The 25,862-nt window shown below is 44.1% G+C and overlaps 1 protein-coding gene across 2 annotated transcripts in view; it reads right to left on the bottom strand.

Annotated features, from left to right (window-relative positions):
- Positions 1-350: 350 nt before the first annotated feature.
- The window catches only part of RSPO1 (R-spondin 1), a 163,582-nt gene continuing 138,070 nt past the window's right edge, over positions 351-25,862 (bottom strand). The window contains exons 6-7 of one of the 2 annotated variants that reach the window (XM_088460501.1): positions 8,085-8,159; positions 351-1,195 (exon numbers count right to left, since the gene is read on the bottom strand). In XM_088460501.1, coding sequence (XP_088316627.1) covers positions 1,077-1,195; positions 8,085-8,159 — 194 coding nt within the window. In that variant the 3' untranslated portion in view covers positions 351-1,076. The remainder of the gene's footprint in view (positions 1,196-8,084; positions 8,160-25,862) is intronic. The other variant, XM_088460504.1, reaches the window with a different exon arrangement.

Genomic DNA, 25,862 nt, shown 5'->3' with positions numbered 1-25,862 from the left:
ATTTGCTGGGTATTGTGTGTCGGATTTGCTGACTATAAATTGCTGGTGCAGTCTGTTGTGAAAACATAAATGAAAACAAAAATATAGCATCATTAGTGACACTGTGTTCATCCAAAAAATATTTTCCATGCATCCGTTTCATTAAGTGCTGTGTGAAATGTGGGTTTTTGTTTGTATTTCCATCCAAGAAAGTAGTGGTTGTATTATAGAATCCCAGTGCAGATTAGGTACGCATACATTTTCTATTGAAACTATAGAGAGTCTCATTCAAAAAAAAAAAATTGGTCACTGAGATTTCTGTATACTGTATATTACTTTTTGGGTACCTATTTTTAATGATAATCCAACTAGCTCACTTATAGCGTGCAATCTATAATTAAACAAACTTGAAACCAGTGTGTTTGTTCTCACTCATACAATATTTTTCTTATGTTATTTAATTACCATCTTTTATAAACAATAAAACACTTACAAATCCATTCGAAAATAAAACTTTTTTAGTTCATTTTCACTGTCCCATTGTCAGTGATACATCTTTTTCATTCTCTCCTTTAGAAGCTTGTTCTTCTGTAACATTTTAAAATAAGTTTTGTTTTTAAAGTAGTTTCATGGTGATGACCACAAATATGGTTAAACAAGGGTTTAACATATACTCTCCAAAGATTAAGTCAAACAGACATCTGAAAATACAGATTAAAAGAGAGAGGGCAACAGTGGGGAATCTTGGCGACATGAAAACCCACGGTCCACTAGTAATTCTTACAACCGTTTCCAGCCTTTGTAACTTCTATCGAAGTTGAAATATACTCAGCATCACCTCAAAGGTGTTAATGTCTTACAAGAATATCATGCTTTCTCTGTATTGTTCATGACATTTTGATTTACCCTGTCTTTTCCAGAAAAAAAGTCCTGGGTAAAATAGTCCCAAACTCATGGCAATATAAGCTCATTTTTCTAACCGTAAATTTTTGCATTCGCCAATCGTGTAGGTGCTTAAGTTGTAGCAGTGCTCCAGTTCAAGAAAGCGTCTAAGATACATAGCAGCATTAATCTCTTGTTGTTGCTGGACCCTATAGTTACTTTGCTGGGATAGAAGGAGTGATAGGAATGGAGGTCACTCGCTGTTGGGTTTTCTTTTTTTTATTTCCTGTTCCATCTGGCTTCTTTCGGTTTTTGTTCTTCTTGTTCTTTCCTTCTGCAATGAGTAAATGGGTATTTTGTTAGTGAATATATTTGAAAATATGTAATTATTCAATTATAAATGGGCATATAATGGTAATGGGTTACAAGGGACATAATACTCACATATTAGACATTTTATCATGTAAGAAGCAATAGAAATATTATGTTTTATTAGAAAAAACCCTGTGTAGTGTATTTGTAATAAATATTATTTATCCTCTACCCCATCCCACTCTTCTGAAATATTTCTGAATACGATCAGTGGGTTACAGACTTTGGTCCTGATTCAGAGATGTATGCTTCTGCAGCAGCCACTTCATCTTTGTATGCAGCGGCTTTGCGGAATTATACTAATGTTGCAGGAGGCGTCCAGTGTAAAAAGACATCTGCTGCCGGCATCGTAGATCTGAGGGCTGCATCCAAAAATACAGCAACAGATAACTTTGCATGTACATCGGTCATCAAAGTAACCCTTAGGTTACTCGGGATGGCCAGTGTTTTCATGCTGCCAGGGTCAGTGAAGCTGTGTCAGAAGATGCAGACACTGGCCTCGGCACGCATCAAAAACAGAAACGGCGCGCCCCTGTTTTTGAGAACGCTTCTGTTGCCGCCCAGTACCCAAATTCCCAAAGTATGTCAATCATTCTAAATCATACACAATACCAGGAACATTGTTGTGACCAGCTATAATATATGGATCATGAAGCATTCGAATATATGTGTGCGTGTATGTGTATATATAAATATAATGTGTGTGTAATACTAAGTTAATTATTTGTCTGAGGAGTATCACCACTCCATGCCTGAATGACAACATGCTCTGGAAAAAGGACCATAAAACCTAATTAGCATCTGCACAATGTAATATGATCGGGGTAGGAGATCCCTCTCCTGGGGTAGATGGACATCTCCAAACACACAGCAGCCAGGAAACAGCACACCAGTCCAGGGTTTTCATGCAAGCTAGCCGCAGTTAGTTTTTATTGTGCAGTAAACAGAAATCATAAAAATAAGTCCTAGCCTGTCTGGGCACTAACTAAACAACAGATTCCCTCTCTCAAAATGATAGGGCCTACTGCCCTTACCACAAAACATAGGCATTTGTACAGTACTTACAAGTAGTACATCACAGTGTCTCTGAACAAGCCTGACTGCCTGCTCTCCCCCAGGTAATGACACCCTGAACCAAACATTCACACAGCTTATATGAACCTCCCACAGCTGCAGGTACTAGTAAGCCTGCTCTCAGGCTGAAAGCCGTAAAAGCCGAACAGGCCTTGTAGATGGAGCCCTCCCTTCACTCTCACATCCTCGCCCCCAAGATCCATATCTGGCTTTTACCAAAAGCCCACATTCTAATCTGTTTAGCAGAACAGACTTTTCCTGGGGGTTTAAAACACATAGACCAAAAACCTTGGACAAACATATCTGCCATTAACCACTTTACCAGTGCTTCTATCACAACAAGCTTGTGAGCCAGCAGAATGAGGGCTGTTTGACAATCCTGGCAAGCATTAAATACCATGTAGAACTCTGAAACTTTGTACAATTCTTGGGAGCCAATTTGAAATTGCGCCATCTTCTTGCGTCTCCCCACAAACAGATTCACATAAGATTGGCTGTTCTATTAATGTTTTCCTTTTGGTTTATAAGAACAGTTTTTTCCTACAGTAACACTATCATATTTGTATGTCATTCTTATTCATTTTTTTTACTTTAGTCAGAGTGAGTATCTTTCTCATATTAAACTTCACTGTGATTGTTATCGGATCCAATTTGCCTGTGAATTCGGCCAATCCATGCTATATATCTGTACTACAAGTTATTATTTGTTTATTGATTACTGAGACTTAATTGTAGTTGTAGGGAGGACTTAAGGGTTTTTCAGGAGCTACTCACTTCAAATAGGAAGCCTTAAGTGGTGGCACACATCTTAATAGTTAATGGGTAGTGTAATCATTCCAGTACACAAACATGGTAGTCATTTTCTTATTAAATCTGTGTCAGACCCACATCAAGCATTCTCTAGTGAGTTCTGATCTTGACAAAGTTACGGAGAGCGACTACTTGTCTGCAACAAACTCACACCCGCAAAAAACTTTTCTTCTGCCATGCCTACTGTTTCCTAGCCCTCGCTGAATGCTGAAAGTTATGGCATCATCCCCCTTGAACTCTCTCCGTCAAACGTCACTTCATTCTGCTGAACTTCTCTTCTTTACATTCTATATTATCTCCCGTTCCTAGACAACTTTGCTGCTTGCATTTCCCCATTCTTCTCCACTGATCTATTATTCTTTTTTATTACAACATCCCCATTGATAGCCCTATCAGCAATGCTGCCTTTAAACTCTGTATGCTCAACTTCTCCTATAACCTCTCTAATGTATGTCATCTTGCGAAGTTCACTCCCTGCACAACATCTTCTCCCATCTTTGTACAATGTCAAACTTCTACAATTCAGTCTTCTGCTTCTCTGGCCATAATCTCATTTGCTTTGTCTTCTTTATGCCTCCTGTCCCCATCCCCACCTAAAGTCAGTAACATACAACAACACATTGACTGGCCTGACCATATCCTCTCTTGTCTTCTCTAGAGTCCTTCCTTTTTTAATTTCTTCCCAGTGCTGAAACAATGCTGTCTCTCTAATACACCACCCTCATTGACACCCTTGATGCTGCGGCCCCAGTCAATTTTTTTTGCCTCCGCCACTCTAAACCCTACCACTGGCAATTTTCCAAATGCTCATGGAGAAAATAACACATGCTTTATTCCCACTACATCACACTCACTCTCACCAAACAAGCTTACTTCAAATCCCTCATCTCCACCTTGACGAACAAGCTGTTACTTCTTCTACATTTTCAGATTACTCCTCTGTCTTCCAGCACTGCGCATGCATGAGCCCTGTAGCGAGTGAATTTTCAGTCACTGCAGGACTCACTACAAGACGGGGCAGCTGTTGATTGTGATTGACAGCTCGCCCCATTTTGTAGGCGTGCAAGGGGGGTGGCTGGACAAACGGAGGCGTTCCTGAAGGAACACCTGCCATTTGTGGGCGGCCCTACTGACATCACCAGTGATGTCAGTAGTGAACTTCCTGCTCTAGTAGAGCAGGAAGTTCACTGGGGCTTGTGGTGGACGAGACCCTACCACAAGGGTCTCGTCGCAAAGCCCGATGGCCGCGATAATCGCGATCATCGCCAGGCCGCCCGCTAAAACTGTGGGTAGTCACCCAAAGCTTAGCGAGCGGCCTGGAGGCCAGAGAAAAAGAAAACAGGCACGCCTTGATTCAGAGCCATTACTCACATATAACGAGCGCCTCTGCATCAGGGCCAAAATCTCCTCTTACCAAATCAATTTCCCCTCTCTCCCACACTCTCCACTGCCAACTATGCCATCCTAGGTCCCAAATCCTCACTCTCCCCTATTCCTTTTTACTCATTCAGTCTGAATATCACTGACATCAAATAGCGGTGTAATGGCAGCGCTTTCCACGCTTGTAAATTAAAGTGTGTTATACTAAACATTATATGAATAATTATGCCTCAATTGAAGTTATTTCCTTAGGTGAAAGAACACATTCATATGGGATAATTGATGTGTGGGCGTTTGGTATTGTGATTAACATCACAGATCTATTAATAAAATATGTGTGTCCTGCGCTCTGGATTTGAACCCTAATATGTTAGGGACCTACCCTGCAGAGGTTACCTGGATATGGTGGGTAGGCCCATAACCTTGGCCATGATTATGCTAAAAATCTCTATTGATTGCAAAATTTGATTGCATAATGTATATATAATTAGTAATTTGGAGTTGTGCATCTGTGATTTGTTTCTGTTTTATTGTATGCTGCAGCATATTTTCTTTATAACGGATTGGTTTATTTACAATACCAGAGTTATTTACAGGATATTGCTCATCCTGTGAATGTTACATTCTTTAAGAGTGCTCATAAATACATTGTAACAACAATAAGAACACAACCTATCGGAATATCATTTAGGTAATAAGTGTCAACCTGCAATTGTATGAATTTTAGAGGATTGATCCAGCAGTCAGATTTTACATTAAAGAAGGACATTTATTATTATTATTATTATTATTATTATTATTATTATTATTATTATTAAGCTTCTTTAGTATATAATATTTTTTATTATAAGTGAACTTAACACTGCTACTCAAGCAGATTGGATATTATTACCGCAAATAATAGTGAATTCTACAACTCATATAAACTCTAACCAATGTGGAGTATTTATATGCAGGCTGTTAGGTATATTGAATACGCTTATATCATATAATTTTGCTCCAGTCTAATATAGTACTATGCTCACACAATATTAGGAGACCCAAACAGTATGACCTTGCTTTTTTTATACACTAATTGATCACATTTTTCTATCTTTGTACATGGATCTGTATGTTTATTAATTAGTTTTTACTAATTCTCTTAACCTCTATATTTTACTGTACCATTCCTAGTGAATGGAATTTTTATTATAATAATAATAAAAGTTAAGTTTTAATGTATTATTTGTGTGCGCCCATTATAAACAACCCCTAGCTTTTCTTACATAACATATTCTAACTTGGTTGGATCAGGGTTGCACTTACATCATTGAAAACTATTGGTTGGTAATCATCATGGGACTTTATATGTAATCGTAACATGCTATATATTGGAATGTGCAGATATACTTTCTCTCTTCAAAATTGAGTACACAGGTGCATCAGTTAATCACAACAGGGAGGCATCCGTGTGATGTCTTGGAAACTGAGATGAATGAATGTCTGAGTCTGAAAGGGATGCTAAGGCCCCCGATTCATGACAGTTGCGCTCCTACCTTTTAGGTTGCTCCTGAATCTATTCCTTCCAGAATTTAGTTCAAAGTATATAAAGCTTAAGCTGGGTACACACTAAACGCCGTGTGTGCCCAGTGATGCGACCGACGACCCCTCCTGCCGACAATCCGACATATCAGGCAGTCCGTACACACTGGGTGTTCCGGTGCCTGACTGCCCAATATGCCGGCTCCTGTCGCATAGCGCTACATGGCATCATCAGCCGCATTGCCTGATTTGACTGCATGTACAAAAGATCAGGTGATGCGACAATATAGTGTATACACACTGGACGATTTTAACAATTTGTCATTCCGATGCATCGAAATTGGCCAAATCGTCTAGTGTATAGGGGCCTTTATGCCCCTCCCATATATCTCTAGCCTCTTTACTTGATAACTTGATATACCTCTTGATGTACGCTTGACTACTTCCATCTGCCTCTGATCTTCACATCTCTAAACCTATTATACCCTTGTCCCATTCCCATCTCCCAGACTTCTCTATCACTGCTCCTGTGGAATTACTTGTCTCACCCTACCAGACTATTATCTAACCTACAATTTTTCAAACACCCACAGTTTCATGCTTAATGATTCTACATTTCCTAGAACCTCATATACACTCGTTGTACTTCCTCAGTCCTCTACAGCATCTTTCACCCCATTTGCTCCTACCATCTCTCATTACCCCTTCTCTCTAGAAGGTAAGCTCTCACTGGCAGGGTCTTCTCTATGTTACTGTATATCACATTTTCGTCCACTCCTTGTCCGCTCTACATCTACCTTGTATGTCCCTGTCATATCTTATGCCAAATTGTCTGTGTGTGCAGTAGCTTTGCTGGCTGTAATTAATTGTGCAAACTCATTCTTATATTAGAATATCATGCTCTTGTCATGTGTAATTGTTTTCATGTATTTGTTGTTATGCTAGAATGTATTATATCTAATGTTGTTTGGTGCAGTGGTTCTGACAGTCAGTGATACCACCAACCTTGGGTGGGAGGGGGTTTCCCACGGGTATGTAATAATAAATTGAAAATGAATCATTACTGTTTTGTGTTATTGTCTTCCTCAATCAATTGGGGATGCTGGAAATGAGTTTATGGAACCAAGGGTGCAGTGCCTATAAAAGTCTGGTAACCACTGTCTTATTGGGGGTCATGTATATCATATCAAACATCTGTGCCTCATAAATAAACATCAATTGTGATTAATTGCCTTTATTTGGTAATTTTGTAATATGGATATATGTAAATAAATGTTTCCTACAGACCACTGAATATTGACTAAATTGGCATTGCAAATATTGTTCTTATATTGTATCATTTAATATGCTCTAAATTAATGTATATTTAATTATGTGAATCTATCCATTAGTTCTTTACAGAATATAGAGTTTGAGCAGGAGCATCAATTATGAAGCCATGGCAGCTTAGATTTCGTGGCCTTTTATTGGCCTTCCTACACCCATCCACTTGTTTAATATAACACTTTGATTAGGGTGTTGATGTACCCCTGGGAAAATGGCTACATGGAGTGCTTTTTCTAAGCTGAATTGTTTTACCCTAGCTGGAAGTACTGCGTTAAACAGATGAGTCCTAAAGACAGGGATGCGGTCAGGATACCGGCGGGTGCTATCCCGCCCGTCGATATCCTAACACCCACATCCCGACATGGGACTAAAGATAGGCGTCGAAATCTCGACGTCTATCATTATCCCTACTACTAAATCCCGACACCCGGCTTACCGAATGAAGGTAAGCCGGGTGTCTTAGCGTGTAGCTGCGTGGGGGGGGTTAGCTTTAGGGACCCCCGGAGGGCATCAGGTGTAGGCACCCCCCCGGAGGGGTTAGGTAAAGGGGAGGTGGGGGTTAGAGTTAGGTACCACTAGGGGTGGCTAGGGTTAGGCACCCCCCCTGGAGGGTTAGGTTTAGGGTGCGGGGAGGGGGGGTTAGGTTTAGGCACTAACGGGGAAGGTTATGGTTAGGCACTAGGGGGAGGTTAGGGTTAGGCACCACTAAGGGAGGGTTAGGGGAGGGTTAGAGTACTTACCTTTAGCTGTCGGGATTTCGACCCGCCGGGCTGCCGCTGTTGGTATTTGATTCGGCGGCATTACATATCGATTCCCTAAAGACATGATGCGTTAATGAACTGTCTAAGCAAAATGGATGGAGATTACTCTTATAGCTAGCATATAGGTGTGCACGGTAAAAAGCAAGAAAAACAATCTGAGACTAGCAGCAACCAAGGGCAAACATAATCAGGTTGCACATAAGTGAACACTACCTGAAATAACATGCACTAAATGCAATGCTTCTGGCCATTGTAAATCACCCTCATTGTGACATTTTTTTTACCTGGATTACATCTCTGGTTACTTTTAAAACAGGTTTGTTACCATTGACCTTGATAAAATTAAATTACAGTAATTTAATGCATAAACATTGCCATAGTTGTTGCATGGATTTTAATGCTCCTTTTTACACAAAGCATTCTGCAAGTAAATGATACCAGTGTTATGGGAAACCATACCACAGTGTTATGGGAAATGTGTTCCCTCAGTTCCTTAAATGGCAATTGTTCAGGGCCCAATAGGGATGTAAATGCATAACAATTCCTGTTAGTTATGTCCAATGTAAGAAGATGCAGTTAAGGGTGATCTTTTTTTATATATAGCTTTCATTAAACAGAGCAAGCAGATACTAGTTTCTTTAACATCTTAACTGCTGGAAAGCATTCTAAAGTCCATTTATCATGAAACCATCAGTCTAAAAGATTGTCATAGGGCAAACCTAAACCCAACCCTCCCTGCTGCCTAAACCTAACCCTACACCCCCCCCCCCCCCCCCCCCTCGGCAGCCTAAACCTAACCTAGTGGGGAATCTAGTTGCCATTTGTTAAGCCATAACATTCCACTGCAGATACCATTACTGTTGGATAAATACCCAATCCCTTAACTAACAAACTTTGCTTCACTCAGCTACAATAGTTTAAACTAGTTTCACTGACTCTTAGGACAATGGTTGGTCTGTGGAGACATCTCTCTTCTGCATCAAATGATAATGCCACCCAAAACTATATTTTTTGCCAGATCTGTTCCTGAGGTGGACACAGTGGCGATGTTTGTGCAGTTGAGCGATTGTTTGCTTCTGCACATGCGTGAAATGTCCTGGAAACTCCTATGGTGCATGCGTACTACTGAGTGTATGCAGAGATTTGTGGTTTGTGTATGCGATTACACCCATTTGAACTGATAGCTGACAGCCATGGGCATTGCTGGGTGTTAACTAGGAGGCAGCTTAAATTGATTACAAAAATAGGCCGTCTCATGGATGTGTTATAGGAGTGTCAGTAAATGCAGCTGTGTTCTCAAGCAAAGAGCCACAGCCTCAGAGGCCATGTTTAAAGAAAGTTCTGAAGGAGAAACTGTGCCAGCTATAGGGTGATGTAAGCATCAATAGTGATCGTGATGGCGCGCCCATGGTGGAGTGTTTTTGTGCACCAGCAGATTTGCACTATTCATGGAAATTGAAAGTGAACGTTTCAGGACTTGCAATTTCCGATTCTCGCAATTACCAAAGGGGAATGCTAAAAGTTGCAATTGTGTATTATCGTAGTTGCGAATCCAAAATAAATCGCAGCCTCGCATGTATTTCCATCCACCTCTGAATCAGGCCAAGAGTGCTTTCACTGTTCTATGGTGCACTCCTTTCTCGTCACACTGAACTACTTGAAACTAGAGATGAGCGGGTTCGGTTTTCAGAGATCCGAACCCACCCGAATTTTGTAGATCTGAGTCGGATCCAAGCCAGCTCGGATGTTCCCGCCTTACTCGGATCTCTCAAATCGAGGCAAAACCATAGAGACAAAGGGCTTTATTCAGAGGCGGCCGTACCGTCAACGACCGCACGGGCGCCTCGATGTTTATCTAGTGCGCATGTGCACGAGGGAGCCGGCTCCTTCGTGCGCATGCGTGAGACCCGCTATGACCGACAGCGCTGGTCGTAGCGGGTCTCTTTCCAAAGGGGGTGAGCTGTCGATTGATTGACAGCTCGCCCCGTTTGGAAGGCGGGCTGGGGCGGTGGCAGCCCAAATGGAGGCGTTCCCAAGGGAACATCTGCCATTTGGGGGAGGCCCCACTGACATCACTAGTGATGTCAGTGGAGAGCTTCCGGCTCTGACAGAGCCAGAAGCTCTCCGGGGCTTACGACAAGTGAGACCCTACCCTAGGGTCTCGTCGTAAGCCCCGATGGTCGCGATGGTCAATGACCATCGCGACCATCACCCTAGTGGTCATTAGAGCTGTGGGTGTAAACCCACAGCCTAACGACCGAAACAGAGGCGGCCGGTCAGGATGCAAGCGGCCGCCCAGTTTCTGAGCGACCGCTTGCATCCTCCGACCGCCTCTGAATGAGGGCCAAAGTCTCGCGGCTCGCGAGCTTTCATCTCTATATATAAGGGACTCAGCGGGCGCCATTTCACTCCGGCTGTGGAGACTGAACAGGGAGGGTGGGTAGTGTAGGGCTATGGAGAGGTGATCTGCTGTTCTGTCTGCTGTGTCCTGGGCTGGTGCTGATCCATTCTGGGCTGGTGTTGTTGTGCTGTCTGCTGTGTCCATCTGAGCTGTTGCTGATCCATCAGGGCTGATGCTACTGCTGTCACTGTGCTGTCTGCTGTGTCCATCTGGGATGGTGCTGTCTGCTGCGTCCATCTGGGCCCAAGTTCTGGACCCCCCAAAAAATAAAAATATATATTTTTTGTGTAATATATATTTGTCTGTGTGCCTGTTAGGCTTAACCGCACAAGATCTAGCAAGTCGGCAACGCAACCTAGTGCTGCCCGACTCCAGTCATCATCAATCTGTGCTCTGGGCCCAAGTTCTGGACCTGGAAAAAAAATAAAAAACATATTGTCTTTTTTTTTTCAAATAATTGTCTGTGTGTCTGTGCGGGTTAGGCTTAGCTGCACAAGATCTAGCAAGTCGGCAACGTAACCTAGTGCTGCCCGACTCCAGTCATCATGAATCTGTGCTCTGGGCCCAGGTTGTGGACCAGCAAAAAAAACCCCAAAACATGTATTTTTTTGTCAATTTTTTATTTCTGTGTGCGCATGACTGCACGTGTGTGAATTTTGTAACTGCACCTTGGCTATACTATTGGTCCTTGTGACACTGCTTCAAGACTGCAGAAAATATGGAGGGCTGTCACATGACAGGAGAGCAAGCCCAAGAACCACATGTTGTAGCTGCCGCCATCAGTGCAAGGCCATCACCTTCCTCGTCCTCTATGAAGGCCCATGTCCCAGGGCTTAAGTCACGCAATCGATATGGTAAAGCTACTTTTACTGAAGTTAAGAAAAAAAAATTGAAAGGAAATTTGCCTTTAGATAAACAAAAAATTGGCAATATGCCATTCACTACACGAAGTGGCAAGGAAAGGATAAGGCCTTGGCTTTTCTTTATGAAGACTGCTGGTTCTGATTCTGAGAGCCCTTCGGAAAAAACAACTGTGTGCCCTGAGAAATCCAAATCACAAATCCCCGAGGAGAGTGCAAGTGTGTCCGCGGTTGCCAAGTGTGAGCCAGACCTAAATACTAGAGTACTGGAGGATCCTCCAAGTTCCAACATTTGTGTGCCCTGTAAATGTGGGGAAGGGCAGTCAACATCTTGCAGATGTAGTCAGTGAGGATGCTTCTGTGGAATTGCACATGGAGGAGGAGGATATTTTGGTAGTTGAAGGTGCTAAGGATGATGAGGATGTTGATGATGAAGATGTTGGTGATGAGGATTGTGATGTCGAGGATGTGCTTTGTGTAAGTAAGGCAACAGCTGTTGCCCATGGATTGAAAAAGCCAAAGCCCATTGTTGTCATGAGGGGCAAAAGACAAAAAAATCCACTTCTCACGTGTGGAATTATTTCCACCCCAATCCGGACAACAGTTGTCAAGCCATATGTAACCATTGCAAAGCAAGAGTGAGTAGAGGGAGGGACCTAAACCACCTAGGAACCTCCTCCTTGTTACGTCACTTGGAGCGCATTCATCAAATATCAAAGTGTATGTCACCAAGTTCCAAAACCCAAAATGTAACAAGTCCAGTGTCACCTACCTGCTCCCTCTCTGTGGGATCCAAGCGCCTTCGATCTCCAACACCAACACCTGCATCATCATCAACATCCTCATTCGTGATCGTAAGTAATTTAAAAACAATTGACTATTAAACAGTCCTTTGATAGAGGAAGTAAGTATAACAGCTGTCACCCAGTTTCACAGCGGATCACTGATGCCATGATAGCTGTGCTAGTATTAGATGGTGAAATAATAAAAAATGAGGATGATAGTGTGGAGGAAGTGCAAAAGGAGGATGAGGGGGAAATTTGTGTCCTATCTGTTTCTAATGTGGATGTTGATGATAAGGATGTGGCTTGCGTAAATCAGCCACCAGTGGCAGCAGTTCTTGCTAATGATAAAAAGAAAGCCAGAAAAGCAACGTCTTGGGTGTGGAATTATTTTAATCTAAATTCTGACAACAGTTGTGAAGGCATCTGTTCCATTTGCAAAGTAAGCAGAGGAAGGGACATTAACCATCTAGGCACCTCCTCCCTGTTCCGTCATTTGCAGCGAGTTCATGCAATTTGTTTAACAAAATTATAATTTGTAAATTAATAACAAGCAGTCCAGTATCAGCTACCAGCAGTTTGGACCAGCACTTGCAATCTCCACCACCAACACCCTAATCATCAACCTCCTCCTTAATAATTGAAGGTAGTCCTTCCAAAAAATGTTTTGTGGGGGCCCAAACAAAGGAGTTCAGCCACGAAAGTGTCAGTCCTAGTGGCTAAAGTGCTTGGTTTGTTAAACTGTGCATGTCCTTTTTAATATCCCACAAAAGAGTGGGTGGGAGGGACAATTCCATCTTGCCCCTCTTTCCTTTACATTTGGCACAATTTGGGGCATTGCCGACTAACATTATTATAGTTTATTAAACTGCCACCCTGTCTGCCACTGCTGTGTGGTAATGTTTCATAGATGTCCTATATTTTTGTAAACTGCCGTGCATTTGTGCTGCTGCTCTGTTGCTTACTTTAGCCAGCCAGCTCGCTGCAGACTTTGGCCTGTATTGGTGAAAAATAGTGAATTCAATATTGTGAGCTGTGAGGTGGTTAAAAATGCCTAGAAATGCCTGAAAATGATTGTAATTAAGGTTAATAATACTGTAGGAACAAAAACAGGCCCAAATTATGTGGTTTTAGCTGTTTATATCATTTTTTGGAAAAAATACAGATCCAAAACCAAAACTATAACCTAAAAAAAAAAAAACCACGGAAAGAAATCCAAAACCAGATTCAGATAAAAAACCTGGGGAGATCCAGATCCAAAACCAAAACACAGGGGTCGGCGCACATCTCTACTTGAAACATGAATAGGGAGATTTATGATGTAGAGGCAACGCTATCTGATAAGCCTATATCAAGGTTCTCAAACTCGGTCCTCAGGACCAGGGGCGTAGGGAGGGCGGTTCCACTGGAGCACGAGCTCCAGACGCCTTAGTTACCAGTGGGTGCCCTGAAGTCGGACTCTGGAGCAGCTGTCAAGTAGCTGACAGCCTGTGCCGGGTCTGCAGCAGCAACAGCAGCTCCTGTCCTGCCTTCCTGCTCTAGTGAGAAACTCCTGGTCACTAGAGGAGCTTGTACTGAGCCCTGATTGGTGGAACTCAGCACATGTTCATCTAACCCCAGCAGGGTGCGGGGCTACAGCAGCATGTCGAGGAAGAAGCTGCAGGGTCCACATTAAGGTAAGAGAGGTATTGTACCCCAGTTATGTCTGTCACCCTCCTGCCTGTATGTACTGTATGTGTGTATGTGTGACCCTCCTGCCTGTATGTACTGTATGTGTGTATGTGTGACCCTTCCTGCATGTATGTACTGTATGTGTGTATATGTGACCCTTCCGGCCTGTATGTACTGTATGTGTGTATGTGTGACCCTCCTGCCTGTATGTGTGTATGTGTGACCCTTCCTGTCTGTATGTACTGTATGTGTGTATGTGTGACCCTTCCGGCCTGTATGTACTGTATGTGTGTATGTGTGACCCTCCTGCCTGTATGTGTGTATGTGTGACCCTTCCTGTCTGTATGTACTGTATGTGTGTATGTGTGACCCTTCCTGCCTGTATGTACTGTATGTGTGTATGTGTGACCCTTTCTGCCTGTATGCACTGTATGTGTGTATGTGTGACCCTTCCTGTCTGTATGTACTGTATTGGTGGGTACACACTACACGATATGCTCCCTGAGCGATATCGTGTAGTGTTGTCCCCGGCAGGCTGTGCTCAATGTCATTCATAACATTGAGCACAGCCACTGAAAGATATCATTAATGATTTCGTTCAGCGCCGGGCTCTCTCCCCCATTCCCTGACATGCAGCAGCCTGACAAGATCGTCAGGTTGGCCTGCATGTCAGCCCGATGAACGATAATGACGAACGACCCGCGGGAACGCGCGTCATTGTTATTGTTCATCTTTTTGGGGTTAGAAATGGACGATAAAGTGGACGACTGAACGATAACGATATTGTTATTGTTTAGTCGTCCACTTTATCGCCCAGTGTGTACGCACCTTAAGTGTGTATGTGTGACCCTTCCTGCCTGTATGTACTGTATGTGTGTATGTGTGACCCTTCCTGTCTGTATGTACTGTATGTGTGTATGTGTGACCCTTCCTGCCTGTATGTATGTATGTGTGTGTGTGTGTGTGTATGTATGTATGTGTGACCCTTCCTGCCTGTATGTATGTATGTATTTATGCATGACCCTTCCTGCCTGTATGTATGTATGTGTGTCCCTTCCTGCCTGTATGTATGTATGTATGTATTTATTTGTGACCCTTCCTGCCTGTGTGTGTGCGTGTGTGTATGTATGTATGTGACCCTGCCTGTATGTGTGTGTCTATGTATGTATGAATGTGTGACCCTGCCTGCATGTGTATGTACAGTATGTCTGTGTGTGTGTATTTATGTACATATGTATATGACCCTGCCTGCATATGTATGAATGTCTGTGTGTATGAATGTATGTGACCCTGCCTGTATGTGTGTGTTTATGTATGTATGAATGTGTGACCCTGCCTGCATGTGTATGTATGTCTGTTTGTATATGTATGTATGTATGTATGTACTGTATGTATGAATGAATGTGTGACCCTGCCTGCATGTGCATGTATGTCTGTGTGTATGTATGTGACCCCGCCTGTATGTGTGTGTCTATGTATGTATGAATGTGTGACCCTGCCTGCATGTGTATGTATGTATGTACTGTATGTATGAATGAACGTGTGACCCTGCCTGCAGGTGTATGTATGTATGCGACTCTGCCTGTATGTGTGTGTCTATGTATGTAGGAATGTGTAACCCTGCCTGCATATGTATGTATGTCTGTGTGTACGTATGAATGTGTGACCCTTCCAGCGCACACTTTTTTTTGGGGGGTGGGGCGGAGGGGGGGAGGGTGCGGTAGCACGCTTGTGCTCCGGGCACCCTGGCCACACGCTACTCCTCTGCTCAGGACCCCCAACAGTGCATGTTTTCCAGGTCTCCTCACAGAATCACAAGTGGAATAATTATGTCCACCTGTGGATCTTTTAAAATGTGTCAGTGAGTAATGAGTACACCTGTGCACCTGCTGGGTGACCAGGAAAACGTGACCTGTGTGGGGTTCTAAGGACCGAGTTTGAGAACCGCTGGCCTTTATAATATAGTCCAAGTGGTAGCTTTATAGCAGAGTGTGGAGTGGCCCCATGCAGGCCACTCATCAAACTGATTCAGGGCCTGATTCAAAAGCAGGCGTGCCAGTGCTTTTCAATGCTGTTACATGGGTGTGCATAAATTAGCAACTGTGATACCTGATGCCTCCTGAGGAGTCATAGCGTGCACAGAAGTTAGCAATTCCTGAGTGAGGCCTGGGCTTCCTTAACTGTGTGTATGAGTCCGATGTTACCGGTTGTTTCGCTATGTTGCCCTAGTATACAGATGTGAGTAAGGGGAAGTGGGCGTCCTTATGTCTGGCTGCGTACGCAATGTGAATGAAAACATTTAAATATCATTGATGATATTAGCAATGCAGTTGCGTGCGTATAAGCAGAATAGCGATCCTTGCTGAATCAGGCCCTCAGTTGATGCTGAGCCCTCATTATTTTTGACCACTGGCATCCATAAGTTCACCCAGCAGGAACAGAGCGAAGAGCCGTTAGAAGCCACATCCCTATATTGTCATTTCTGTACAGTTCAGAAATTGATTTTGCCATTATAATAATCAGATCCACATTAACTTGATGCAGCTGGAATGCTAAGTTAAAGTCTGAAATATGTTTTTAACACATAAAATGCAGAAAATAGCAACTTTTAATTAAAATTACTATTGTGAGCAGTGGTTAAACATTTTTATTGTAACAATAATTTTCTCTCACAAACTATGGGCCTGATTCAGACCTACTCACGAGTGCATAGCGCACGCAAGTGAGTCGATGGCCCCCCACTGTGCATGTACGAGACCCGGCCGGCGACGGGCGCTCCGTCGCTACGGGTCTCGCACCAAAACGGGGCGGCTGTCGATTGTGATTGACAGCTCATCCCATTTTGGAGGCGGGCATGGGGGGTGGCTGCCAAACGGAGGCATTGCCTTAGGAACGCCTGCCGTTTGGGGGCGGCCTCAGTAGTGAGCTTCCGGCTCTATTAGAGCCGGAAGCTCACTGGGGCTTGCGATGGACGAGACCCTACCACAAGGGTCTCGTCGCAAGCCTGACCATTACGTGGCCGCTCGCAAAAGCTGTGGGTGGTCACACACAGCTTAGCGAGCGGCCAGGAGGCCGGTTCTAAAAGAAAAAAATGCCGCCCTAATTCAGAGCGAGCGCTCTGAAATAGCGTCCGGCTCTGAATCAGGCCCTATATTCAGATGTACAGAAATAGAAGTGCATTATCTTAACAACACTTAAGGTACATAAGCAAAAAGTATCATGCAGTTTCTAATTATTCATTTTAAGCATACTTAACATGGACAAAATACTTTCCAGATAGCAAATGACATACCATATTATTGTGTAACTGAACAGAAGCTACTTTACCCTGTCACACCTTTAATGCAGAGTAATTAATAGCTTTGGGATTTAGCCAAATTCCTACTGATACTACCACAGTGTGTTACTCTTACAGGACACGAAGCACAACTAAAGCTCACTCCAACTGTAGCATGATGAAAACACACACAATAATCTTAACCAGAGCTTGATTAAGTTTGTGGGGGTCCCAGGGCAACTAACAATTCCGAGTCCCTACCAAATCAATCAGACAGTATCAGAAATGTGGAGGAAAAGTGATGGGCGTTCATGGTTAGTAGTGCACACAACAATAGACTGTGTAGCGGGCGTATTATGGGGTTGGCGTGTCAATGCAAGCAGCTGCATTCCCAGACACAGCAGGCCTAAGAGATCATAGTCAATCAGTGCACCTGCCATAGGGCTGGGCAGGTTTCAATGGTGCGACCAATGGTAGCATATAAGGGCACACCAATTGGTAGTGTAGCGTGAACTGATGCTAAAAGTGGACATCTCATTCTTTGCATATTCAGCCACATGGATGTACTCTGAATATGTAGCAGCATTTACATAAACTCGCAGACATGTGACTGCTAATAGACGCTGCTGTGTGCACTTTTACATGTGACCCAAAATCAGACCTTACACCACACAGAAAACCCAATTAACATATGCCACAATGCCCCCCACGTTTGTAATGCAGCTATATGTGGGGGCTGCCCAGTGTGGAGGCTCCAGGGTAAGTGGTTGTTAATCTGGCTCTGATCTAGGGATGGGAATCATTTGATGTTTCATTGGAACCATCGGTCAGATGGTTTCAATGTTCGATGTTTAACCCTGCAATGGTGAGGATCCAATGTTTCATAACCATCGCTAGGTTTCTCTCCCGATGTTTCCCAGCTTTTTTCCAAAGTTTTTTTTTTTTCTAAAAATGTGTGGTTGCTGGCAGCTGCAGTTACTGTGTGTGTGATGATGACAGTTCAATACACAGTTTACACACACTGCTGCGTTCGTGCAGCTGTGGCTAATAGTGAAAGATACTCTGAACAGCCAATCAGCAGCTAAGTGAGCAGTGAGTAACAGTGTCAGTCACTCACTACATGCACAGTGTATGTATGTGTATTGTGATATGATCGGGGTAGGGGTCCCTCTCCTGGGGTAGATGGACACCTCCTTACACACAGCAGCCAGGAAACAGCACTCCAGTCGTGGGTTTTCGTGCAAGCTGGTCAGCGCCAGTTTTTATTGTGCAACACCAATAATCAAATAAACAAAACATTAAAAATAAATCCTAACCCGTCTGGCCTCTTAACTAGACAGTAAATTCCCTCACTAACCAAACACTAAATAAGCTCATGTCCACAGTACCTTCTGGACTGTAGCAAACAGTGTCTCAGAGCAAGCTCCCAGGTATGAGACACTGCATCAAAACTCTTACACAGCTATATTGAGCCAGCCACTTCCAGGTGTAATCCCTAATTAGCCTGCTCTCAGGCTGAAGGCCTAACACCTGAAACGGCCCTGTGGAGGGAGCCCTCCCTTCTCTCTCACATCCACACCCCCAGGACCCATTCACCTGCTTTTACCAAAAGCCGACACTCAGATCTGTTTGTAAAACAGACTCTTCCTGGGGGTTAAAATACATATTACAGGAATCTGGGACACATATACTTTTCCAGTGCTTCTATCACACATCCCCCCCCCTTTGTTTCGACCTGTGGGTGGAACAATAGCAGCCCCCAAACAATGGACACGTGACAAAGCATCTGTATTGGCCAGCTGGCTTCCTGGCCTGTGTTCTACTGCGAGCTTGAAATTTTGTAATGCCAAGAACCACCTTGTTATTAAGCTGTGGCTTTATTAAACTTCTGCCAATGGTGTAACCAAGATACTTTAATTCTTCCATCCCTAGGCAACATTTCTCTGGGTTGGCTGTTAATCTTGCCCTATAGATGGGGTCCAACACTGCTTGTATTCTGGGCAAATGAGACTGCCAATCAGGACTATGAATGACTACACCTAGACAAGCAGCAGCATACCGTCTATGGGGTCTTAGAATTCTATCCATCATCCTTTGGAAGGTAGCTGGTGCCCCACGTAACCCAAAGGGCAACATCTTGTATTGGGACAACCCTTCTGGTGTCGAAAAAGCTGTCTTTTCTTTGGCACTCTCAGTTAACGGCACTTGCCAATACTCTTTGGTTAAGTCTAGAGTGGTTAAATACCTGGCTGTTCCTAGCCTTTCAATTAGTTCATCCACCCTTGGCATTGGATAGGCATTGAACTTTGACACACTGTTCAATTTTCGGAAATCGTTGCTGAAGCGTACACTCCTGTCAGGCTTTGGAATAAGCACAATGGGACTTGACCACTCACTATGCGATTTTTCAATTACACCCAGTTCCAACATTTTTTTTATTTCTTTAGACACTGATTCTCTTTGGGCTTCTGGTAACCTATAGGGCTTTAGGTTAATCTTAACCCCTGGGTCAGTGATTATGTCATATTTAATGACTGTGGTTTTACCCGGTACATCTAAGAACAAAACCCTATTTCTGATAAGAAATTCCTTAACTTCCTGCTGTTGAACGGTTGACAGGGTTTTAGCTATTGTCACTTCAGGAATCAAAGGCCCTAGGTTTACTGGAGGGGCCGGGACGGCTGACAGAGCTGCTCTATCCTTCCAAGGTTGATAAGATTTACATGGTACAACTGTTCTGGCTTTCTTTTCCTAGGCTCAATGACAGTTTTATAGGTACTGGACTGCCCCTCCCATGTCTCCTTGGTAATGTCAGGTAATCCCCTTGGATGTCTCCTGTACAAAAAATCCTGGCGTACTGCCATGTGAGGACATGACAACGGACTATCAGGGTCTATGGATTTACCACCAATCACTTTTACATTTTCCCTGGCTTTTACTAGAGTAGGGTAATTTAACTGCTCCACTGCAAAGATCTCTTTTCTGACCTCAAGATCAGACAGACGATCAACTGACTTAACAACACTTCCCACCTCAGTATTCTCTGGTTCACCAATCATGCTAGAAAAAGGGAACTTCTCAAACTCAGAAGAAACTTCCCCTGCTACTGCATCAGCAACCTTCTCAAATGGGTCAGGGTTATTTACTTCGGTAACAAATTGGCTTTCCCACAACTTCCAGAAGTGAGCAAAGTCTCTCCCCAACATTATATCATACCTCAAGCCATGCACCAAACCCACAGAGACTATAGCGGAACCACACTGTGTTTCTATGTTCACTTCCACAGTAACATAATACCGAGTATCCCCATGTATGCAGGTCACACCAACAGCTCTTCCCTTGCGCTTTAAGGGGTTCACCAGTTCAGCTTTCATAAGTGTAACCAGGCTGCCAGAATCTAACAGAGCCGCTACTTGATTGCCTTTTACAGTAACCTTACACATTTGCTTATCTATCTCAGCCTGTCGGTCAGCAGTACAGGCAGGCTGTGCAATGAAAGACATTCTGCAACGGACATAAGCGGTATCACATTGCATAGGTTCAGAGGTGAGTGGACAATTATCAGCAATATGGCCCAATTCACTACATCGAAAACATTGTATCATATTATTATCAAGTCTCTTATGGGGTAAGAACCTTCCTGGCCTGGCTGGCCTATCCTCAGGTTCCAAACCCACAGTCTTAAGTTCATTTCACCGCCCAGCACCCTTTTCCCCTGGAACAGTCTTACCAGTAGTCACGGAAGATCGCCGTTGCGGAATCGGGTCCCGGTGGGACACACTCAACAGTTCCTCAGCCGCCACATACCTCTCCAACAGTTCGACTAACTGGTCTGCAGACTTAGGGTCTGCATGGCTCACCCACTTGCGCAGAGATGCAGGTAGTGATCGCAGATACTGGTCCATCACGACTCTTTCCACGATCTGCGGTCCTGTCAGCATCTTGGGTTGTAGCCATTTTGTGGTTAGATGGACGAGGTCATGCATCTGTGAGCGTGGAGGCTTTTCCATTTGTAACTCCAAGCGGTGGACTCGTTGTGCCCGAACAAATGAGGTGACTCCCAAGCGAGCTAGGATCTCCTGTTTTAGCTTTGCATAGTCCTTGGCATCAGCCAGGCACGTCATAGTAGGCGTTTTGTGGTTCTCCAGATAGGAAGGGTGCCACTTGCCCACTGTTCCTTGGGCCAACTCTCCCTTTCTGTGGTTCTCTCAAAGGCCGTAAGATATGCTTCCACATCATCACTCTCGGTCATCTTTTGCAGAAAGTGACTGGCCCGTATGGAGCGAATGTTGTTTGGAAGTCCAGTGGAAGCATCTCCAGTCCAGAATACTAGCTGTTGTACAATGTCTTTTAAGGCCTGGCTGGTTTCCTCTATGGCAATTTGCTGAGTTCTGGTATCTTCTTGCTGAGCTTTGTTAGTATCCTGCTGAGCTCTGATAGCTTCTTGCAGAGTTTTGTTAGATTGGAGCAAGGCCTTAACAATGTCCTCCATGTTGTCTTTAGGTGTAGGTTGGAAGTGGAATCTTGCTTCTCTAAGCATCTACCAATGCCACCTTTATGGATTTCATAAAACACAGGATGACATCCAAACTACAAATTGGTGACTGTCTCTTTAAATTTTCAATGCAAACTTTTCCTCTTGCTGCAGTTTTCAGTGTGTATGCCTGCATTCTCCACCAATTGTGATATGATCGGGGTAGGGGTCCCTCTCCTGGGGTAGATGGACACCTCCTTACACACAGCAGCCAGGAAACAGCACTCCAGTCGTGGGTTTTCGTGCAAGCTGGTCGGCGTCAGTTTTTATTGTGCAACACCAATAATGAAATAAACAAAACATAAAAATAAATCCCAACCCGTCTGGGATCTAACTAGACAGTAAATTCCCTCACTAACCGAACACTAAATAAGCTCACGTCCACAGTAACTTCTGGATTGTAGCAAACAGGGTCTCAGAGCAAGCTAACCTGCGGGCCTGCTCTCCCAGGTATGAGACATTGCATCAAAACTCTTACACAGCTATATTGAGCCAGCCACTTCCAGGTGTAATCCCTAATTAGCCTGCTCTCAGGCTGAAACGCCTAACACCTGAAATAGCCCTGTGGATGGAGCCCTCCTTTCTCTCTCACATCCACACCCCCAGGACCCATTCTCTGGCTTTTACCAAAAGCCGACACTCAGATCTGTTTGTAATACAGACTCTTCCTGGGGGTTAAAATACATACTACAGGAATCTGGGACACATATACATGCCACCCCTAACTTCCCCAGTGCTTCTATCACAGTATGTATATAAATATATATATATACAAATACTTCAGCACCATGTTCTCAAGTGTCCCCAAAACAAGTATTGTCCGTTTCCAACAGGGTAAGATGTATAGTACTGCCGCTCTTCCTCCAAGTACCTCAGCCACAGGCAGTGTAGATATATAGAAATTAAAAGAACGGAGGGTGCACAGGTGAGTATAATAATCACAATCACTTTACTAAAAAATTATATCTCACTTATATCCAAGATAATAACAACGAGTGTACTACAATAAACCCAGTGCAGGGATTCACTCTGATATTTCCGGATTATATCAGGGTACGTATTTCCCAGTAAGCTGCAGATATACAGAACAGTCTTTTCAGCATGCCGGAACAAGTCTCGGTTCCTACAAAACTGTATCTGTCTGTCTATTTATCTATCTATCTAGGCACAAAGGTACATCACTCCAATAAAAAAGTGTATTTAAACCACCATTAAAAATCATACAGACAGTAGTATAAGTCGTTGTTCTGGTATATATAAACACTGTCCTCAGGACAATAATGAAGAAAAATAAAAAGCCTGCAGCCACAAATAGGTGCTACTTACCCCGCTCTAAATAGAGAAGATATTGACCCAATGAGTGACTGCTGGGACCACGAGGCGCAGAGAGAGGGGGGTTAAAAAATTACGTCCCAGTTTCCCACGTCCCAGTTTCCCAGCAACACCAGTCATGGCATGCACGCTGTCGTCTGGTAGTCACTGACGGTGCCATGGTGCTAGATGCCGGTGTCCCAGCAGCACAAATACATCACCCCATCCAAGGCCAATGTTTCAAGGGGACTGCTTGTAGTATGCTGTCTAAGATGCACCATGTCTTTACAGATCTAATAAAGGAGTTTTGCATTTTTAAATCTTCTTAGTGCCACATTTTTTGAACCGCTGGACTATATATACTGTAAACCTCCATCAAATAAACATAAAATAAGGATGATTTCAGAAGTTTAATTAGTGTATTCAGCGGCCTAACTTCATCCCAGTTGCCCAGAGGCAAGCTAAATGTTCTCCTCATATGTATGCATTACTTAAAAGACAGTATATAATGTCTAGTTCCAAATGTACTATATAATAGGGATAATGTTATAATAATATAAACAAATGAATAAGTAACATTATTTATCGATATACTTGGAGTCACAGTGCTCCTACTGAGTAATGAGCACTATAGTGTTATTAACTGTATAGTTGTTTTAAGATTAGCAGCCAAATCATATTCTGTTGTTGGTGTAACAGAATATCCATAGACAATCAATGTCTGTAATGTTCAAATGTCCAATGGGTGTTGCGCTCTGGAGGGGCGGCATATCGTGCCCACTGGTCCGTCCACTTACCCTAATGTCCTCTGGTGTAAGAATCCTTCTTGTCTCCTCTCTCATCGTCCTGTGTCTGTATCCTCCTGCCTGCTTGGAGTGTGTGCCTTGTAACACACTCGCAATTCAGCCCGATGTCATTCACCAGCCGCAGCAAGACTTCCAGGTCCCATGCTCTCGTTTGATCACGTGGACCCCGGCCATCTACCGCCACGGCTGGCTGCTCAACTCACCCGGGTGGTGAGAAGTCTTGGGGTTATATATGAGGAGTGAGCTGAGAGCAGACACTATTATATCACTTACAAACTGCAAGATGCCTGTCTGAAGTGTCCTGCAGCAGCAATACTGGCTGGAGGGTGCTATTCCAGGCACTATGCTATGCTAGCCAGTAGCAGGAGTTGTGGGCCACATGTCACCACATGGGCCACTTCTGAAGAAGGATCCTCCTCTGCCTCCCCACTCATGACCTGCAACTGCGCACATGCGTGAAGGTCCAGTTCAGGAGTGGTAAGTATCACTACTACGTTAGTAGCAGTGTGAAAGATCACAGGGACAGCTGCATATCGAAGCAGCTGTACCCACATCGGAGTAATACTGAATTGCTCCAGTAATTAAGGGGTCTATTGATGTAGATGCTGAAATGCTAATTGATTTAATGCACAGGTTCTCAATCTCAGTCCTCAGGACCCCAAACAGTGCATGTTTTCCAGGTCTCCTCACAGAATCACAAGTTAAATAATTAGCTCCACCTGTGGATCTTTTAAAATGTGTCAGTGAGTAATGACTACACCTGTGCTCCTGCTGGGTGACCTGGAAAAAGTGACCTGTGTGGGGTCCTGAGGACCGAATTTGAGAACCACTGATTTAATGTATAGTAGTGTTATGTAACCATTCAGTAAAATGTACCTTTCAGGCGATGTCCTACAGTAAACAGCCCCTCCACGATCACATGAAGCAGTGTGAAGACAGACATATCGGGAGTCCAATATGTCTTCTTCACCACGCATGCCCCGGATGTGCTACAGTCAAAAGAGCAGCGCAGCGGACAGGACAGTTGGAGGGCAGACTGGATCAGCAATGGGGGCGGCGGGGGTGGAGATGGTGTGCTGAAGTTGGCAGTCTAGATCAGAGTGGGTCAGCAGTGGGGGAGAGAGGGGATGCAGCAGTCGGCAGTGTGGATCTGTCACAGCCTGCCGGACCACACTTACCAGGTCTGGCGGCGCTGATCTGTGAGGGAACAGTGGACGGGGTGTTCCCGGCACCTGCCGCTGGTCCCCGTCGCTCGTCCTCTCTCCTGATGCAGGCAGGCTCGGCTCCCTATGGGGGACTCTGGGAGCACTCCAGTGCCAGAGTATAGGCTCCATACCATACTTCAGCGTTCCTGTGCATTACCTGTTATTCTGATCCTGACCCTGGCTTGTTTGTGACTCCGATTTCGTTTGACTCCCTGGTACCGCATCTGATATCTGGTTCTGTCCTCGGCTATTCCCTGTGACCTGTTTACGTCTGCTCCCTGGTACCGTCTCGCCTGTTGGTATTGACCCGGCCTGTTGACTACGTTTATTCTTCTGCACTTCATTCAGTGTGCACCAGCACCTGTATAGGGGAACCTAACCTGAGGGCCATGACCTGTGTGTGTCGGACGCAGCCAAGTCCATACCTTCTTGCGACGGTCCCTGGTGAATACCACCGGCACATTAGACTCTGCGCCTCAGGCATAGGTCTAGCCAATTCCCTAAATACGGGTTGCATCCATAATCCGTCCAAGAGTTTGTGAATGGATCAATAGTGGGGGCAGAGAGGGTCAGCTGGAGAAGGGGGAGAAGTGGGTATGTTTGAGTTGACCAGGGTCCCAGAAGCAAGAAGATAGACATCACTTCTTCTCTCCATCTGAGTAGCCCAGGCACCCCTGATTAACTAGTTAACAGTAAAGAGGGTTGGGAGAACAGGGAGAAGGCAGGGAGACAGCTGTCTTCAATGCTCTTATCCCGTCAAGGCTCTTTACGTCACACTGAGAAGGCAACATTTTTTTGAGAAGCAAAATGGAAAGATGAGCTTTCCATGCTTCTATGAATCGCGATCCCCATATGGGGAATAATCAGGGGCACCGTTGGAGAAATCCAAGATTCGGTCATGGTAACCTCT

The sequence above is a fragment of the Taudactylus pleione genome, unplaced genomic scaffold (assembly GCF_031769625.1).
Source record: "Taudactylus pleione unplaced genomic scaffold, aTauple2 ptg000007l, whole genome shotgun sequence".
In the NCBI taxonomy this organism is placed as follows: domain Eukaryota; kingdom Metazoa; phylum Chordata; class Amphibia; order Anura; family Myobatrachidae; genus Taudactylus; species Taudactylus pleione.
The sequence above is the reverse complement of the archived record's forward strand: the minus strand, read 5'-3'. Positions and strand labels throughout refer to the sequence as shown.